The sequence below is a fragment of the Amyelois transitella genome, chromosome 26 (genome assembly GCF_032362555.1).
Source record: "Amyelois transitella isolate CPQ chromosome 26, ilAmyTran1.1, whole genome shotgun sequence".
NCBI lineage: Eukaryota > Metazoa > Arthropoda > Insecta > Lepidoptera > Pyralidae > Amyelois > Amyelois transitella.
This window is the reverse complement of record NC_083529.1, coordinates 2,446,651-2,467,455: the sequence shown is the minus strand read 5'-3', so window position 1 is coordinate 2,467,455 and position 20,805 is coordinate 2,446,651. Positions and strand designations below refer to the sequence as shown.

The following is a 20,805-nucleotide window of genomic DNA, read 5'->3' as shown; positions in this document are numbered from 1 at the left end:
ATTAATAACGAAATAATAGTTTATTTAATTCTTTAATCTATATCTATACATATAATAAATCTGTAGAAAGGTCAATTCTGTACATTGAAAATATTGAAAAAATAAATAGCAGGGGGTGTTACTGGATCGATACCAAACACAAAAATGTGATTAAAAAAATTTTTGTCTGTCTGTCTGTATGTTCAGGCATCACGTGAAAACTAACGGTTCGATTTTGATGAAACTTGGTATAATTATACCTTATTATCCTGGGCGTAAAATAGAATACTTTTTATCCCGAAAAAATACGAAGAAAAAAAAATCTTAATTTTTCAGTTTATCCATAGACGTTGTTCTGTAGAACCGCGAACACACGTTGCGTTACCCGCAGTGGATTTAGCGCCGTAACCTGTAGCGCCTAAAGTCGGCTTTGGCTTGAACCGTTTGCTGCACAAGCAGGCCGCTACTAATTACTATGAAAAAAATACTACATAGCTACATTAATTCCCATCAAGCTGAAAATGAGTATAATTATTTAAAACACAATCAAAAGCATTATTTCGAAATTCCCCATGATTCCGGTTTAAGGAAAAAAATTTACTCACGGTCAAAGGTAAAAAATGGGTGTATAGCAATTTTCTTTAAAACGGTAAGTTTTTCAAATCGGAAAATTACCTCAGACATAAATTGTAGATCATAAAGTTATCTATAAAAAAGGTATCAAAATTTTTTTTCAACAAAGCTACCGTTTCTGTGATATAACGGTGCAAAAAGTTGCAAGCGTCATAATATGCATCCGTTTCCTTGCCACCTCTGAGGTAGTGTACTATTAGCGCGTTTTTTTTTAACATTTTTATTATTAAACTTGAAAAAGTCTGAAATAGGTTAGAATAAACACGTGTTTTCACTACGCAGTGGCACTCAAGACTAACTTTCGCATTTATTATTTAAAAAAATAGAATAACCCTAAGTGAAGAAAATCATCTTAGGACAATAATAGAGATTACAATTATCAAATTCAATGCAATAATCAAATTAAAACTAAAACTACTTATAAAAAGAAAGAAAAAAGATGACTACAAACTAAAATTTAATTTATAAATTGTACAGTCCTTGCATAGCATCAACATGCGGGAATGTGCCCAGAAGGCTGGCAGCATTGCCAATTCGAATGGCAAAGCTGATTCTCTGAGCCAGATAATTTCCAGCCCTCCGGTCAAGAGATACCTCAATTAGCTTTTTCGACAATTGTCGGAAAAGCTGATGGGCAGATAGGCCCCCCGGTCCCAGAGTTTCTACCCCAAAAGGTTCAAAAGTATAGATATTACCGATAACTACATACAAACATACATACATAAAATCACGCCTCTTTCCCAGAAGGGTAGGCAAAGACTACCTCTTTCCACTTGCCACGATCCCTGCATACTTCCTTTGCTTCATCTACATTCATAACTCTCTTCATGCAAGCTCGGCGGTTTCGGGTACTTTTGACCTGACCCTTTACCAGGACGTCCTTAATTTGATCAAGATATGTTCGTCTAGGTCTTCCCACCCCGACCTTTCCCTCCACACTCTCCATGTATATCTGCTTAGTCAACCTGTTTTCATTCATCCCCTCCACATGACCGAACCATCTCAACATACCCTTTTCTATTCCTGTAACTACATCTTCTTTTACATCACTACATTCCCTTATCACGCTGTTCCTTATCCGGTCACTCAATTTCACACCCAACATACTCCTTAACGCTCTCATTTCCACTGCATTTATTCTGCTTTCGTGCTTCTTTTGCCATACCCAACTTTCACTCCCATACATTAATGTCGGGACCAACACCCTGTGCACACAAAGACTGCTCATAAAGGCATGCAAAGCTCCATTCACCATGTTCCCCGCGTTCACTCTCCTTTCAATATCACTATCACACACTTGCCATCTGATGTAAACTTTGATCCCGATAACTACATATTTGCGCCTTTTGAGGTTTTTTGCCTTATTTGAAGCAGAACGGCCTTAGATTTAGTAACCTAAAGATGAGACGGCGCAAGTGTGTCGACACAAGTAGCATCCCACACCAAAGGCCGCCCCAATCTCCAGGGTACCAAAGTCATACCATCCGGTCTCTTGGCATCATCCCGAGCCAGACCGTTTGGTTCTAAAACGGCTGGAACATGGATGGTGGCAAGAGCACGGAGGATTATATCATTTAGGGCGGCATGGCGCCCTAAACGGCCGGCACTCCTAGGGCATAAGAGGCCGTGGTGTCCATAGCCGACAACGGTATCCCCGCAAGGACAACTATTATTAAAGACTAACGGTATTTTGAATTCAAGTTAAAATTACCGACAGAACAATATTTTTACTTATATTACTGCTACATAGAGTATATACGAGACGTGCTTATGCATAATATGACGCTTGCAACTTTTTGCATCGTAATATCTCAGAAACGGTAGCTTTATTGAAAAAAAATATTGATTCCTTTTTATAGATATCTTTATGATCTACAATCTATGTCTGAGGTAATTTTCCTATAAAACTTACCGTTTTGAAGAAAATCGTGAAAATCCCATTTTCTTACCTTTGACCTTGGGTAATTTTTTTCCTTAAACCGGAATCATGGGGAATTTTGAAATAATGCTTTTGATTGTGTTTTAAACAATTATACTCATTTTCAGCTTGATGGGAATTAATGTAGCTTCATTCCTATTTTTTGGTCTAAATTGACCGGACTGAAAATAAAATGGAGAAATAAACCATCTACGCGAAGACCGACATCCGCGCGGACGGAGTCGCGGGGGAAAGCTAGTATTATATAAATGTGGTAACAAAGGTATTTATTACAATAATAGTACAGCACATTTGCCTGATCAAGGCATGCAAAACTTACATACTTACATACATAAATCACGCCTCTTTCCCGGAGGGGAAGGCAGAGACTACATCTTTCCACTTGCATACTTCTTTCGCTTCATCCACAGTCATAACTCTCTTCATGCAAGCTCGTCGGTTTCGGGCGCTCTTGACCTGACCTTTGCACAATTGTGTCCGATTTGATTAAGGTGTATGCAAAACTTGTTAATATACATATAATGGTTAACACCTAATTATCCAATCCAAGTTAATGATGTAACAATTCAAAAAATTATCATTAGCATTAACTTAAACTTCATTATTTAGAGTTCTTACAGACCGTATCAAGAACGTAAACAAAAATTGATGAAAAAAATTTTTATTAAGTAAAAAATGGTCCACTGGTAGAATAGAATAGATTTATTTTCAAAATTGGATACAAGTTATCACTTATTGACGTCATATCACTTAAATCTAATTATAACTACTACTGCTTGTGCAAAGCGTATATGTAGAAGAAGCGGCGGAACAAACTTCACTGCAGTATTTTCATCGGACGTCAATTATTTACAAATATAGATCTCTTAATCTAAATTGTGGACGACGTAGATAATGCTACTAGCATTAAGTCCGCCAATTGTGCTATACATTTGTATTTTGTGCAATGAAGTTTAAATAAATAAATAAATAAAAAGTATCTAGTAATAAATTAATGATGGCAATTTTAATTTACACGTCAGTCATACCAGGGTAAAAGTTAGTGTACCTACAGAATAGTGTCATTATCTTTAAAAACCTATAAAAAAAAATATATACGGGACAAATTACACAGATTGAGTTAGCCTCGAAGTAAGTTCGAGACTTGTGTTACGAGTAACTCAACGATGCTACATATATTTTTTAAATAAAAACTAATACCTATGAAAACTCCTAGTACATTATTTATGCCATAGGGGGTCGAAATTCATAAATAACCATTGTGGCTTTGAAAGTACTACAGCTATTATGTCGTCCATATAAAATGTGCAAACAGACAAATACCTTGAAGTTCGCGTGTTTGTGAAATGATGTGTAATGAGCTTAAATAAAACAAAGCTATGGATGTGAGTTTTGTAACATAATATAATATATATAATGGTATTTTGTAATCGTCACGGAATTACTTTTGTGTAAATAGGGATTCCCATCTTCATAAAAAAAATTGAATGTTAACATAGATGATGGATTACAAAATAAGCTCAAATAATGAACTCGTTTCGTTTTCCGGGTTCAATATAAGCTGTGATATTCATATACATATCTTCATATGTACATATAATCACGAATTTATCCCGTACTAGTTGTGCCCGCGATTTCGTCCGCGTGGAATAGTTGTTTTGGGCATCATTTAAGCCCTCAAAGATGAATAATTTACCCCGTTTTTTACAAATTTTCCATTATTTCTTCGCTCCTATTAGTTGCAGCGTGGTGTAATATAGCCTAAAGCCTTCCTCGATACATTTATTGAATAGACTATTGTCTATCGAACACAAAAAGAATTAACCAGTTTACTAAACGAACCAGTAGTTCCTGAGATTAGCGCGTTGAAACAAACAAACTCTTCAGCTTTATAATATAAGTATAGATGGGGTAGACAGAGCAAACAATATTGCATAGATTGAAAGGCATATTGTGTACAAAAATTATGTCAACAGTATATCGAGCCAAATGCCCACCCTGGATCATAGTCAAAGGCGCACCCCGGGCTCCTCTCTAGACACCGGGACTTATGCCAAGAAAGAAGAGTAGGCAGAGCAAATATTCAAAGTCCAAGGGCATAGCTAAACAGGAATTTCGGACCATAAATAAATATACACGGGACCAATTCACAGATTGAGTTAGTCTCGAAGTAAGTTCGAGACTTGTGTTACGAGATACTAACTCAACGATACTAAATTTTATAACAAATACTTATATAGATAAGCATCCAAGACCCAGAAATCCAATCAGAAAAAGTTCTTTTCCCTATCATGCCCTGTCCGGGATTCGAACCCGGGACCTCCGGTGTCACAGATAGGCGTACCGCTGCGCCACAGAGGCCGTCAAAATCTTCTCTTTATGCAACCATTAGACCATTTTGAAATCCCTAGGCCCAGCGGTTTTGACTGAATGATATGTCAGTCAATCAGTTTCCTCTTTTATATATAGTAGATATAGAAAATATGGTTTATTACGGGTTATTTGTACAATTTGTGTGCGGATAATCTCTGATATATCTCTGGTTAGCCTTGACTTTTTGGCTGTGGTTCAAGGATTATCCACGGGATAACCATTTCAATCCGGGAACTTAAAGGATATCTATCTATTTGTTTTGTTCTGTTCCTAGTAATTATTTATCTATATATATAAAAGCGAAAAACACTCACTTAGGAATCACAAAATCTCGAAATCTACTGAGCCAATAAAGATGAAATTTGGCAGGAAGGTAGATTTTAATTAGGAGGGATCCACTAAGAAAGGATTTTTGGAAATTCTATTCCTAAGGGGGTGAAATAGGGATTGCAAGTTTGTATGAAACTTCGTAATTTTTAGTGTGGGTTACGCGGACGAAGTCGCGGGCAACAGCTAGTTTTTTATAAAAAGCAACTTGTAATTTTTCCTGACTCCCAATTGGCGAGTCTATTTACTTATGTAGTACATATTAACGTATGTACATTTTATCAAGTCTATACACACGTGATTATATCAGAGAGTTTGTAAAATTGTGCCGTGTGGTTTCCGGCACCATTAGAAAAGAAAGAATAGGACTGACGGCCTCTGTGGCTCAGCGGTACTACGCTTGTCTGTGACACCGGAGGTCCCGGGTTCGAATCCCGGTCAGGGCATGATGAGAAAAGAACTTTTTCTGATTGTCTTGGGTCTTGGATGTTTATCTATATAAGTATTTATTATAAAATATAGTATCGTTGAGTTAGTATCTCGTAACACAAGTTTAGAACTTACTTCGAGGCTAACTCAATCAGTGTAATTTGTCCCGTATATATTTATATTTATTTATTTAATAGGACCACTCTATCTCTTTCCCATGGATGTCGTAAAAGGCGACTAAAGGATAGGCTTATAAACTTGGAATTCTTCTTTTAGGCGATGGGCTAGCAACCTGACACTATTTGAATCTCAATTCTATCATTAAGCCAAACAGCTAAACGTGGCCTATCAGTCTTTTGGGCTCTGTCTACCCCGCAAGAAATATAGACGTAATAATCTGTATGTGATATTTTAGTGATAAAAAGTAAACATGACGATTTACCACTCGTTTAGCTCGGCCCAGCCAATAAAATATTCTATCAGGGTTTAGTCAATAGGGCTGAACCTTCGTGTCATTAAAGTTTGATGGCAGTTTATGAATAATCAATTGGTTGTTAACGTGTTTTTTTATGTGTTTGTCTCAGTTGCAATTTTATTAATTATAGGCAATATTAACCTTTTCATAAACTTTATGGGTTCCACTAGTAAAATTACATGATTATTTTTTTTATAAGTAGTTATGATATCAAGTACAGACATTGCTTAGTTACTGGATGGATCGTACATACATACCTACACATTATCACGAATATAATTGCGGGGTAGACAGAGCTAACATTCTTGAAAAGGCTGATAGGCCTCGTTCAGCTGCTTGGCTTAATCATTTCTATCATTGAGATTCGAATAGTGACAGGTTGTTAGCCCATCGCCTAAAAGAAGAATCCCAAATGTATAAGTCTATCCCTTAGTTGCCTTTTACGGCATCCATGTGAATGAGACGGAGTGGTTCTATTCTTTTTTTTTTGTATTGGTGCCGGGAACCGCACGGCACTGGATGGATCGTGAATGTATTTATTAATCTGCCAACCGTTCCTATATTCATCGCTTGTTAAAACGCAAATTTGTGTTAAACAGCTTTCAGCTTAAACCTCTAAACTAAAAACAATCCGCAGTAATGGCTGCAGCCAAAGATAGCAATATAGACAGCCAATATAGACTTCCATAGATAAATGTGTTCAATATGGCGGCAAAGAATCGCAAGTGCATTCTTAAACTGTGTGCTGATGAAGAAACTTAAAGCTGCCGTGAAGAAGTGGCGGAGGATGCGCCTATTTCGGAAAAGAGATGGTAAGGAATCTCCGTCATGTACGAAGCACGAATTAAGCTTTCTCGCAAATCCCACGGGATCAATAGTTTTTACCGGAACAATAGGTATACTGTGTCCTTTCCTAGACTGTTAATTACATAAACATTGGTTGAGAAGATAACGCGTGAAAAGACAACAAATAAACAAAATTACTGCAAAAAAGCGAAGCCCCGCGCAAAAGTTAGTATCTCATAAAATGATGAACCAATTTCATACATAAAGCATGAGATATTTACCTAATAGCTTTCCGATATTATCGTTTTGTATTGAAATTCCATTCGATAGTGATTGCAATCGCATTTACTCGATTGCTTGTCTCTTGCACGTTGATGTGTGTACAGTCAACAGCAGAATAACCTGAACAATGTATGTATTTGTATGTATGTGCCGGTCGGTTTTTTAATGGTGTGTTCTATGCGCCACAAGTCACAAAAATAAAATCACGCGACGCTGTCAGTTAAAAACAGCGAAAAACCTAAATCGCGCAAGCAAAGATTTCACGGAATGGAGCATATATACAACCTCCGACACAACATTGTGAGAGCCGCGGTTCCCCAGGCATAAAACTTAGCCTGGCGGAAGATCTTCCCTTAGGTGGTGGTCGAACCGAATCATCGCTCCCGCTACAATTGGGGTTGAATTAAATAACAATAAGATAGATACACTATTACATACTTGGAGACATAAATCTTTATGATATACTAGTTTTATTCCGCGGTTCCGCCTTTGTAAAAAGTACTCGTTGTCCATCTCTATGCCATACTCCAAATGAACTTACCTATACAATATTTCATGAAGATCAGTTCAGTAGTTTAAACTTGAAATATGGATAAGCACACCGCTTCACCACTTCATAATATTAGTGTGTATAATTACGGGTGACATCGTAAGAAAAACTGTAATTTAAATACTAATATTGATAGAATTGAGATTCAAATAGTGACAGGTTTCTATCCTATCGCCTAAAAGAAGAACCCCAAGTATAAAAGCTCTTAGTCGCCTTTTACGACATCCATTGGAAAGATATGGAGTGGTCCTATGCTTTCTTCTATTGATGCCGGGAACCACACTGCACTGCTTAGAGCCACACGGAACTTTTTATTATGGCGTGAAAAATGGCAGCGATAATCTTTCGCGCTATAAAAACGGCGTCGTGCATGCCATGCTCCGGGGCAGGCTTACTAGAAATTGAAACAGTAGTTCTACAGGCTAATAAACTAAACCTCTTGTTGACAGATGCATCGATGACGAGACAGTCAACCGACCCTGCGCCGTCCACGTCCAGCACTCCCGCGCACCATCCGAGACCACCTCCTGCCGAGTTACTGCAACTGGTAATATATTATTGTACATACATTCCTGCTTATATTATAAATGCGAAAGTAACTTTGTCTATCTGTCTGTTACGCTTTCACGCCTAAACGGCTGAAGCGGTTTTAATTAAATTTGGTACAGAGATAAAGTTGTCCCTGAGAAAGAACACAGACTACTTTTTCACGTCAAAAGTCACAAAAGTCACGGACAAAAGCTAGTACATATGTACATAAATAAATGCCTCGTTCCAGGGGCAGGCAGAGACTAAATCTTTCCAGTTACCACGATCCCTGCATACTTTTATCCATATCATGCCAATGATAACGTTAAAAAAATCGCGCTCGGATTTCAAGTAAGAATATGGACAGAATGGGTTATACATAAAATGGAGGACGCTCCACGTGCCTCCAGTGAAGTTATAACAAGTATAAGACAAGATCTTATAAAAAAAAAATAAGAAGAACACATTAATCCACATTACACATTTGAAACTAGAATTAAGTTTTTGGGTACTGTAATACCATTGTTAAGGAAGAGCGTGGCTTTCTGATACAGGTGTTTCTCACTTAATAGAAGGTCACAAATACTTGTTTATACTGTACCACTTTGTTAAACTAATAAAATATTTTCATTTTAATTTTTTCATTTTCATTGATATTAAGATAACGAGTTCAGTACAAATTTGAATTAGGTTCTGTTCTTATACTGATGTAGGCAGCTAACTACATGGGCCTTGAAAAAGATTGATTTTTTAAAAACATAGATAAAGTTTCACGATAAGATAACACAAATTTTATAGTACACCAATATTGAGCAGGCTTAAGCTGCCGCTCCACTGAGGCGCAGACAAGCCTATATCGCCTACAAACAGAATCCTAAGTGTATAAGCTTATCCCTTAGTCGCCTTTTACGACATCCATGGGAAAGAGATGTGAGTAGCCCTATTACTTTTTTTCCCGTGTGTGTGAGTGTATAATAAGTGTTAAAACCACACAGCACAAATAAAACTATGAAAAAAAGCTGTGTTTAATAAAGACCTTGTTTTAGCTTCGAATAAATTTAGCCTATCACTGGATAAGCTTCCCACTCGAACCTTCAACCGACATTGTTGAATCCGACAGTGATATGTGATATCCGGATGATAAAGAGCTTATATATTTACCAATGCTTGATTCGTATTACATATACATTATTATATTACATATTGGACTGAGTGGAAATTTACAGAAATATTTTTTTACGATAGGCTTATAAACTTGGGATTCTTCTTTTAGATGATGGGCTAGCAACCTGTCACTACTAGAATCTCAATTCTATCATTAAGCCAAACAGCTGAACACGGCCTATCAGTATTTTCAAGACTGTTGGCTCTGTTTACCCCGCAAGGGATATATACGTGATTATATGTATGTATGTATTTTTTTAACTAACACGTTGATCAAATTGGGGATGTCCTGACGAATAATCAAGCCAATAGTATCCTAAACCAATGAGTTTTAATGGAAAGAGTTATTAATGTGAATAAAGCGAAAGAATTGTGCAGGGATCGTGGCAAGTGAAAAGATTTAGTCTCTGCCTACCCCTCCGGGAAAGAGGCATGATTATGTATGTATGTATATTAAAATGAAAACCTCTTTGCCGAAAGTGATGGCAGAGACTATAGGACCTTTTTACTTGCCACGATCCTTGCATACTTCTTTCGCTTCATCCACATTCATCAGTGATGCAAGGGTCCATAAAGGGTACGCTTGACCTGATCTTTCCCAAGAAAGTCACCAAATTGAATATATACCCCTCGACAGAATAAAGAACACTGTTGGACAAAGTAATTCCCAAAAATAGCACAATATTTTTTTTAATACAGAAACTCGTAACTAAAGATACTCAAGTTATTTTCAAAGCTAATTCGCCTACACGATCTCTCCGTTTTATGAACCTTAACATAAAGGTCACAAGGTACAAGCAAGTATAAGTATAATGATACTAAGTTTATGAGACTCATTTCATTTATTAATTCAACCATTAAATTATTAAGGTTAGGAAGGATGGCTGTGACTACGTATTGACATGGGTAAAATACTTACCAATGCGATACATGTATTGTGTTCTTTCGTTCTATGTGTTCTTTCAAGGTATAAAAGGTAGCGAAATAACTGATTCATTCATTATGTCATTGAAAAGTTATTATAACCTACATCCATATATGTACATATAATCACGTCTATATCCCTTGCGGGGTAGACAGAGCCAACAGTCTTGAAAACACTGATAGGCCAAATTCAGCTGCTTTATAGCTGGATAGAATTGAGATTCATATAAAGTGACAGGTCGTCAGCCCGTCACCTAAAAGAAGAATCCCAAGTTTATAAGCCTATCCTTTAGTCGCCTTTTACGATATCCATGGGAAAGAGATGGAGTGGTCCTATTCTTTTTCTGTTGGTGCCGGGAACCACACGGCACATATAAGTATTTTTTCCTGTCAAAATCTACCTAACAAATGTAGCTCTGGCGATATTGCTCTTAATAATATGAAGGAATTAAAATACCATTCCAAACCGACATTACAATACCTTATTAATAATAGTCCTTTTTTTAAAGGTTATTGTATTTAGCTGCGTCTCTTCCCGTGTAAATTGTAAAAGTCAATCGAGGGAAAGGCTATTTACTTGAAATTTTTCTTTAAAACGATGAATTAGGAACCTGTCACTTTTAGAATCTCAATAACACCATTAAATATAGATGAATGGGCCTTTTAGTATTTTCAAGACCGTTATGGCTCTGTTTACCACGTAAGGGATAAAGACGTGATTAGGTATATGTATAGGTATATTTACATCTAGTAGGGGAGTTTTACTTGACTTCAATCACTAGTTACGAATAAGTAGGTAGGTATGTACTGGCAGTAAAAAAGAAAGATCAAATATACTCTAGTTATATGATCTCACTAGCTGTGCCCGCGACTTCGTCCGCGTGGAATAGTTATTTTGAGCATCATATTTATTTTTGCAAATATCCTCGGCTTTATCAATTATAGGGTCACGCGGTCACGCGTATTAGAAAGGAACGCTCTGGTTCGCCGTATTAAATGTTTCGCTGCAAATTGCTTATAACGACTATATCTCAAAACCTATTCGTCTGATTTATATAATTTTAGTCTACATGAAAAGCCGAAAGTAATAAACATATTTATTTGGATAAGGATTAATACTGAATTAAAGAAAATTGGTTTCAAAATAACTTATGTTTACCTATAATGAAAAAATAATCTTAAAAAAACCGTTTAAAAATGAACATAAAAGTGGTTATTGTAAGTAAACCTTAAGAGATAGATATATGCTCTCGCGGACTTTTTTGTGGCAAAAAATGAGTACTTCACATCTTTAGTACATTGTTTTACTATATCTTTGTTGGTTTGCGCAGCGTTCGCGTGGAAAGCTCGCAGATGGCCGACTCATTCAACTTTCACCTGCATTGTTGACGTTTCCCGTAGGAAATCCGGGATAAAATGTAGCCTATAGCCTTCCTCGATAAATAGACTATCTAACAGTGAAAGAATTATTCAAATCGGTTCAGTAGTTTCTGAGATTAGCGCGCTTAAACAAACAAACAAACAAAACAAACTCTTCAGCTTTATAATATTAGTATAGATTTTTGTATGTTACGTGTCCGGCGTCGACTCCCAAAATTTGGGGTATTAAACATTTAAAAAAAAAACAAGTCTCTAATTTGATTTTTAAGGCAATCAAAAATTAATTTTGTATCAATTAATCTTCATTTTTTTTTAAAGGAACCAGACGAAGGACAAAGGCTAAGAGAGCAACAGCTAAGGCAACATTCGTTCTTCCAACTTAGGATACATTTAAAGAGAGGCCAAAACCTAGTAGCTATGGACAAAAACGGTGAGTTCTCGTCAAGATGCAAAGAGCTAATACGTTTGGGAGTGCATTTGTAAGGTTTCAGTAAAAATACATTACGACAGAATGTGAAATCATTAATTTCTAATGGTACACATCAAAATTGAACAAGAGTTTTTTAGTTATGAATTGTATTTTTGTTGTGATTAAATGTTTTCAGACATATAAAACTTTTTTTTTTATTTTATTTTTAAAAACAGATTTTTCTGTATGTCAGAAAATAAGTTTATAAAACGAACACGAAAGTTTTTAAAAATAAGTTTTTTTTTTGTACTTCTTCATTGCCAACTTTTTCACCTAAATATGAAGATATAAAAATAATAGCGATTCAACGTAAACCGCGATAAGAACTTATTTAGCAAACAAGCAGAAAATTATAATGAAACATATTGATAAAAAAAAATTAAAATATAAATGCTAAGCATGTAAAGAGCAACTCTTACAAATGCACTTAATTTTTTTAACTCACACCTACACGACACTGAATAAGCCTTTGCAGCACTTATTAACACTAAATTAAAATCGTATGTAGGTAAATAGAATATCTTATCTATTTGTATTATTAATTAAAATGAATTTATGGTATGTTATTACTTGCAAATATTCCGAGCATCCTTTAATTTATATAAAACTTGCAAATTTTTATCTTTTGAAATACCTATGTAATATACTTCAAACACAGACACAAACAATTATTGTATATGAAATATTATGTTTATCTTTTAATTTTATTTGCATGTTTTTTATGTTCACCTTTCATAATATTTATTGCTTTTGCCATAAATTTGGAATTTTATTATCACTTTTCAATCGAGATTATTAATATATTCTTATAATTTAAGGAATATCATGATAAATGTACACGTAACCTAACTAGTTTTTAAAATTCCACATAGTTTACTTACTTTTTAAAAAATTATACATAAGATGATTATTTAGAAATTTTTCGAGAATTTTTGACGTCCTTAAGTAATTCAAAAATATCTCAATAACTCTCAATACCTTGTGACTATGTTTTAACTTCTGAAACATTTTAATCTCCACTATTGTGTGACTGCGTTTTACAATTTGTAATTTTTAATATAGGTTTTTGTATTATCAATCAATAAAAGCTATATAAATAAATTTTCTTAAGATCCTTTTTAGATAAACCTTTTTAATTTTAATTTTCTTTATTTTCTGCTTCTTCCTCTTCTAACATAGTTTTGTGGGTTCGAATGCCAGGTTTGTTATCAGGAACGAGTGATCCCTACGTGAAGTTCAAGGCTGGTGGGCGATTGCTTCATAAATCCAAAATCGTGTACAGGGACCTTAATCCAGTGTGGGACGAGGCGTTCACGGTGCCTATTGAAGATCCATTCCAGCCAGTGCAAATTAAGGTGGGTAGTGTGGGTACCTACTGCTTTTTAACCGATTTCAAAAAAAGGGAGGAGGCTCTAGGAATTGATGTAGGTAGATTATGTTCTAACCCACTAATCGCCTAGGTAGTATTCAATTATTTTTGTTCTTTTTTAAGTCGCCTTTAACAAAAAAAAATATTGTTGGAATATTTAAATTTTTCTTTGATTTGTAGACATATTTCAGGTATGCTGGTAAAAGTTTCCCAATTTTCCATCGATACATTTTACGCCTCCTTAGAATAACTCTGGCCATCATTTACAAAATTCTTGCCTACTCATTCCAAAATCCCCTAAAATTCCTTCGAAAGATCATTTTGTTCTTGATCATATTTGTGTTTGCCGAAGTGGTCCTATGTTTTTCTATTGGTTCCCGGCACTAATAGAAAAAAGAATAGGACCACTTCGTCTCTTTCCTATGGATTTCGTAAAAGTCGACTAAGGGATAGGCTTATAGACTTGGGATTTTTCTTTTCGATTTCAATGGGCTAGCAACCTGTCAATATTTGAATCTCAATTCTACCATTAAACCAAACAGCTGACCGTGGCCTATCAGTATTTTAAGAAGTGAATACATGTATGTATGTATGTATTTATTATATTTCAAGGAGTACAAACTAACCATCATGGCGAAAAAAGCCATTCATCTTATAAGTACTATGATTTCATTTTCCACTTACTTGAGCTCAAAGACGGAAGATTTCCTTTGACAAACAGTAGACTCCCCCAAGATTATAAGTACCGTATCGTCAGCCATATTGTCTTTGAAGGCAAGTCTAGCTCTCTCGTTTTACCTCTTATGTTAAAGTGTCTCTCAGCCACTCAAAGTTATAGAATTTCAGACGAGCTCATTTTATCAAGTGGATAACAGATCAGACGATCTTGCAGATTAATAAGGTGGTATGTTGGTTCAGAACAAAAACTGAATTGATTATTATCGTAAAAATTGTTTTCTATTATTTATGATTAAATAAAAAAATACACAGATATACCTAATCCACATGAGTCAACGGTATGGAGAGCTCGATTAGTAAATGGAACTACATTAAATTGGAATTAACAATAAGATGGAATAAACATTGAGAGTTTATATATAACATAATAATTTCTTAAATAAATTTAAAAACGAGAAACGTATTTAATTAATTTCATTATTTAGAAACAGATAGTATGTAATTTTTGCAGCAGCTTTCAGGGTCCTTTTTTAATAATTCTACGTACTATAAATATAAAATTTTATCAAAATAACCTTTTTTTTTGGAAACCTAACCAGATTTTTGGGCTGCCGTAGTAAATCTCCTGAAAATATTTCTTAATTGACCCAAATGTACGCGAGAAGAATTTGAACCCTTCATTATGTTTTGGTAGTTAAGAATCTAGTCACGTGCCTATCGCATCCCGAAATATTGTAGGTTTTGTGCAAAAGGATACAAATGAGTACCACGTCTTTTCCGTAACTGGGTAGACAAGGTCAATAGACTTGAACAGCGAACGAGTCGGTTACTTTCAGATGTAACAAAAAATATTAAAAATTAAGGTTGTTTTTTTATAACCTCTTTGCAGTAGGATAACATATTTTGACACTTCTTACAAATTTACAAAGTTTAAATAACATTTAGACACACGCGGACAGAGCTGTGGACGAAAACTACTTAGTTTAAAGTAAAGAGTTTTAATCGTAAATGTGATTAGGTATATGATAGTTACATTATTCTTCGTGCATTAAATACAATAATGTAAAATAACTCAAATAAAATAAGAATATAATATGGTTACTAGCCCATCGCTTAAAAGAGGAATCTAAAGTTTACGAGCATTTCCTTTCGTTGGCGTGGAACTCGCGTATGTTTCTTTTTCACTTCATTATCTATAGCAGACCAACGTGGAAGCTTAATAACTTGGTATTTTGTATCTTTTTGGGATGAAATATTTGTACATACACATACATACATAAAATCATGCCTCTTTCCCGGAGGGGTAGGCAGAGACTACATCTTTCCACTTGCCACGATCTCTGCATACTTCCTTCGCTTCATCCACATTCATAACTCTCTTCATACAAGCTCGGCGGTTTCGGGTACTTTTGACCTGACCCTTTACCAGGACGTCCTTAATTTGATCAAGATACGTTCGTCTAGGTCTTCCCACTCTCCTTGTATATCTGCTTAGTCAACCTGCTATCATTCATCCTCTCCACATGACCGAACCATCTTAACATACCCTTTTCTATTCCTGTAACTACATCTTCTTTCACATCACAACATTCCCTTATCTCGCTGTTCCTTATCCTGACACTCAATTTCATATTTGTACCTACGTCTTAAACTATACTTATGTCTTCCCCAACTAAGAAATATATATTTTAAAAAGTGGTCCTATTAAAAAGTGCGTATCCCAACTCAGTCTTTTCTCTGATATCTTTTTAATTAATAAATACAATTTCACTTAGGTTTTCGACTACGATTGGGGTCTCCAAGATGACTTCATGGGTTCCTGTCACTTGGACCTCACGGCTCTTGAGTTAGGCCGTACCCAGGACCTGGTGCTATGTCTGCGAGACCACAACAAGCCTCACCAGGATATGGGGGAGATTGTCCTGAATGTTACGTTGATGCCGAGGTCACAGGAAGATAAAGAACAGGTGAGATAAATTTTAGCTCCATATTCTCTTCTATTGAGTTTCAGTTGCGGTATTTAATACAAAAAGTAGATACTAAGTTCGCAGCAAACTTAGAACTCGGGAACGCTTTAAGTTTTGACAAATCAAATCAAATCAAATCAAATCTATTTATTGTGGAGCACAGGTAAAAAGATAATATAATTGTATAGAGTACCACTGAGTCCTGTCTTTACAGACGTACAATAATTAATTACATACATTTATATAAAATAAAGTCAACATAAAAATTTAAATAAAATTGAAAATGTCAGTACACACATCAAAAATAAGAATTATATAAATTAAATCGAATTATTATGTCAAATTGTCTTGTACAAAATTGTAAAAAGTACTTGACCAATTTAAATGCCCTACGAATATAAAAATTCTATTTACAATTTTTTTATTTCTCATGACAGACATTTCAGACCAACGGTTCAAAAGTTATCGTTACAAACATACATACAAAAAATGTAGGTATTTTTGCCCTAATTTGATGTAGAATATGTACTCAAGTGAAATCTAAGAAGGCCATGTACCAAAGATAATTTTTTTTTTTTGGTTTACTTAAATTTTTTTGTTTGCTCTTACGGCGAAGGAAAACATGATTCACTTGCACATTCACGCCACGCACATAGTCACCATAGATATTATCCTATTAATTTTGTGGCACCTATTAAAGCCAGTTTTGACAATGTTTCCTCTGTATATATGATTAAAAACCCACATACTTACACGATAAGGACTGAAAACGTTATTTTTATTCGAATATCTAGATGGAACAAAATGGTGTAACTATCCCTTTTGTAATAGGTAACTATGTAGGTACCAAAATGCACATTGAATCATAAACTACTCGTTGCAGACCGTATTCCCTCAACTGTGAACAATGCAAGAGTATGTAGCAACTATTACTTAAGCGTGCGTCTAAGCAAAAATAGACGTTATTTTTATAAGCGAAAAGTTGGTAATTGAATGTTTTCTTTGTAATCGAGTGGTAGCCATAATCGATTCATTAGAGTTTGACAATTGATTGATGATGTTTTGATTTTTATTTTTGTTTGTTTTTTGTTATTGGATCAGCATTAGTTTTTCTATAGTTATGTTAGTCTGAATGGATATTAGCTGTGGATATCAGTATAACTATATCTATCTACTTACATAAAGTTTTGTATTTATTTGATAATAGATTTTAAACAAGAAGTAGGTACCTATTAGGTTTTATGTAAGGATTTTATACTTAGTGTCATGAATTTATTAATTTTGGGAATTATATGTAGGTACCTACCTATACCTACCTAGGTATTCACAGTTTGTTTGAATTTCCGTTTTATAGTTATCTTTGTTTCTGTTTAAACTAAGTAAGCAATTTAAATAAGGTAAATTATGGTTTTAGAAATGCCTTTGTACCATTTGGCATCGAGATATTAGGCATGGTAGAGGGAAATAAAAGTTCATGAGTTCATCGACCTTTGACAATTATATACCTATTAACCTTTGCAATGGAAGAATTTCGCACAGCAAAATTTTACCTCTTATACCCAAGAGTCTAGCTACAGGCTGACTCATACGTACCTACTACAATACCTAAATAGAGATTCGCAATAATTCACAGCATCGAAGGAAAACACGATTTTAGTTTTAAACCGCGCTGGTCGCGGCCGCACGCGTATTCTTTCATCTCAGTTCGCGCGAAAACAGAATTCACAGATTAAAAAGAAAAATAAATAAATCTCTATGAGAGATATACAAAACAAGTGGTGCGCGTACTGGCCGGTATTGGGTGTTTAAAAAAGTTAAATTTATGCCATTGTCGAACGCGTCCGATCATTCGGCCAGGATTTATGCGTTTGTTTTTTTTTTCGTTTTTACCTTCGTGTATTCACAGTGTTTTGTTTATTATTTTGAAATTTCTTATACTTATATACCTCGAGTGGTTAAATTGTTTTTATGTGTCTGTATTGGTTGATGAGATGACTGAGTTCTTTTTTACGCACAAAATTGAGTTATTTCTCGAAATCAGTTAACCGGCAAGGTTTTTAGGTTAGGTCAACTTCTTGTACACTTAACTTTAACTAAACCTTAGAGGAAAAAAACTAGGAACATAATATTCAATGCTCTTTTTTCTTTTTATAGAATAAATGATACATGAATAAACAATATTATAAAATAAAAACATTGTATTTTAGTTAGAATAATAAGGGTGGAGTCCTTTGCCAAACAGTGATGAAAAAAAAATATAGGTACCTACCTAGCTAGTGAAATATTAGATGGCTTAATCTCGGATTAAATCAATGCATTTTATAATGATGTCATTTTGATAATGATAATCTTACTTAGAAGAGGTCACTCTTAAAATGATACGCATTAACGTCAGCAAGTTTAGGTACTAGTTATTGGATTTAACATTGAACTCGCAAAACCAACTTTCATCCCAAACAAAATTAAACTCAACCTATGTAGATATGTAACCAATACTACGCTATTTTTTCGCTAGATATGTATACAATTTAAAAAAAGCTATTATGGCTTAATTAATAAATAGAGATTCAAATAGTACCTAACTATATCATCACATTCCTCACTTTAACCTTCTTCTTACATTTAAGAGCAGACTATTCTTCTTTCTGTCATTCATATTTTTTCACTTTAATAAGTATGTAAAAATTTAATATAGGCACGTACAGTCGTCTGCAGAGACTCATGACCTCACTTCATACAAATTAAAACCAAATGGAGAGTCAAATTACTCTGAGGGGGCTGTACCTCATACTGTGGCTTTAAGTAAAATAATTCGACAAACACCATACAAAAAAAAGACATAAAAGTACAAAATAAACGGAGTTCCCGAAAGGCTCTGCCTCAGCATAAGTCAACATAAACCGTTTGGTGTTAGTTAAGTGTCTATATACCTACTCTATTAGTACCTTTATCTTTGAATGTCATACGATAGACTTATAAGGTCTTCATAGCCGTTATAGTGGTTTACCACAAAAACCGTTCTAGTTAAAGTACAGTCACTAGCAAAAATTTGAGTTTTTTTTTTATCAAATACTGTATAATGTATTTAAAATATTAGCTTACGCTATTCGAATCTTACATCTATCATTAAGCCATACAGCTAAATGTGTCCCCGCAGGGGATATATGTAGATGTATAGACTCTTTATTGCACCATAAGAAAAAGAAAAACAGAAAAAAAAACCACAGGTAATAAGGTGCAAAGGCGGACTTATCGCTAAAGCAATCTCTTCCAGTCGACCTTAGGGTAGGAGGAAACTAAAAATCTGAATTAAAGTCTAAATATACGTGATTAAATGTATGTATTATTCTTATTTCTATACCTACCTAAATCGCACTCTTGTTCATATAAAGAGCGATAAATGTGAATAAAGCAAAAGATGGAGTCACAAAACTTGACCGTTTTGTAAACAAAACGATTAGGTAGACAACACCTAATGAAATTATCATTCCCAAATTAAATTATCGACCTTGTTATTATTCAATTATTACGTATCCTACTCGAAATTCTCAGGTATATAGGTAGCCTACGTAAAACATAAGTGGCAAAATTCTTACGGAGAAGTTAGTTTAGGTACTTATCAGAATAGGTATTTGTGTACTTAGATAATGTATAGTGAAGTACAATTACTATTAATTCTCCTAATAAAAATATAAGAGACTAGATAAATGTATCCTGGCACGTAATCCATCAGGTTAATAAGGGATAGGCTTATAAACTTGGGATTCTTTTTTAGGCGATGGGCTAGCAACCTGTCACTATTTGAATCTCAATTTTATCATTAAGCCAAATAGCTGAACGTGGCCATTCAGTCTATTTGAGACTGTTGGCTGTGTCTACCCCGCAAGGGATATAGACGTGACCATATGTATGTATGTTAATATTGGCAAGTATATTACCTAGATATTTTTAGTCGCGATTGTGTTTGTTTGTACATACAGCAGTTATTTAACGTACTGCTTTTCAGGTTTCTTCGCCACCTTTGTGTCGGCAACAGATATAATACCCGGGAAATAAGCAAACCTTAGAATTAGACATTTACAAAATACGCAGTGGCAATAATGCATAAAAAAAATTCAGCGCGGCGTCCCCGCTAACTAGAAGAATTCTACTTTCATGCCGGTTACTGTACCTATATTCTTTAAAATGAAAATGGCGCTAATGATCTGTTGAATTATGATTTTAATAATATAATACCTATTATTATCGTAATCCGAAACTCCGGTCCCGAAACAATTTCCAATAAGTGTGGGTAAAGGTAAAGGTTTTTTATAATATTGCTGTCGCTGTCCTGAATTTCATAAAAATGAGTCTGTTTTTGGAATAAGTACTTACTTATAAAAAATAAAAAACGAATCCCCAAATTTGTTGAATTGAGCATAACCCCTTAGCCGGCTGGGTTCAAGGTTCAACCATAGACTAAACGACAAAAGAAAAAAATATAACAAAACCTAAGTTAGCACATTATACAGATTGATATTGTTTGTTATATTGTGGCCTATTTTCCTGGATCA

General features: G+C 34.7%; 1 protein-coding gene across 8 annotated transcripts in view; it reads left to right on the top strand.

Moving 5' to 3' along the window:
* Positions 1 to 6,849: 6,849 nt before the first annotated feature.
* LOC106138504 (multiple C2 and transmembrane domain-containing protein) overlaps positions 6,850 to 20,805 on the top strand; it is a 30,479-nt gene continuing 16,523 nt past the window's right edge. For 5 of the 8 annotated variants that reach the window (XM_013339666.2, XM_060951755.1, XM_060951753.1 and 2 more), the window contains exon 1: positions 17,924 to 18,118. Coding sequence is in view for 1 of the 8 variants with exons in the window: in XM_060951756.1 (XP_060807739.1) it covers positions 6,850 to 6,967; positions 8,223 to 8,320; positions 12,088 to 12,199; positions 13,439 to 13,593; positions 16,061 to 16,252 (675 nt within the window). In the remaining 7 variants the exon portion in view is untranslated. Of the gene's footprint in view, positions 6,968 to 8,222; positions 8,321 to 12,087; positions 12,200 to 13,438; positions 13,594 to 16,060; positions 16,253 to 17,916; positions 18,119 to 20,805 lie in introns of those variants that run through there. The other 3 variants (XM_060951756.1, XM_060951750.1, XM_060951752.1) reach the window with 3 other exon arrangements.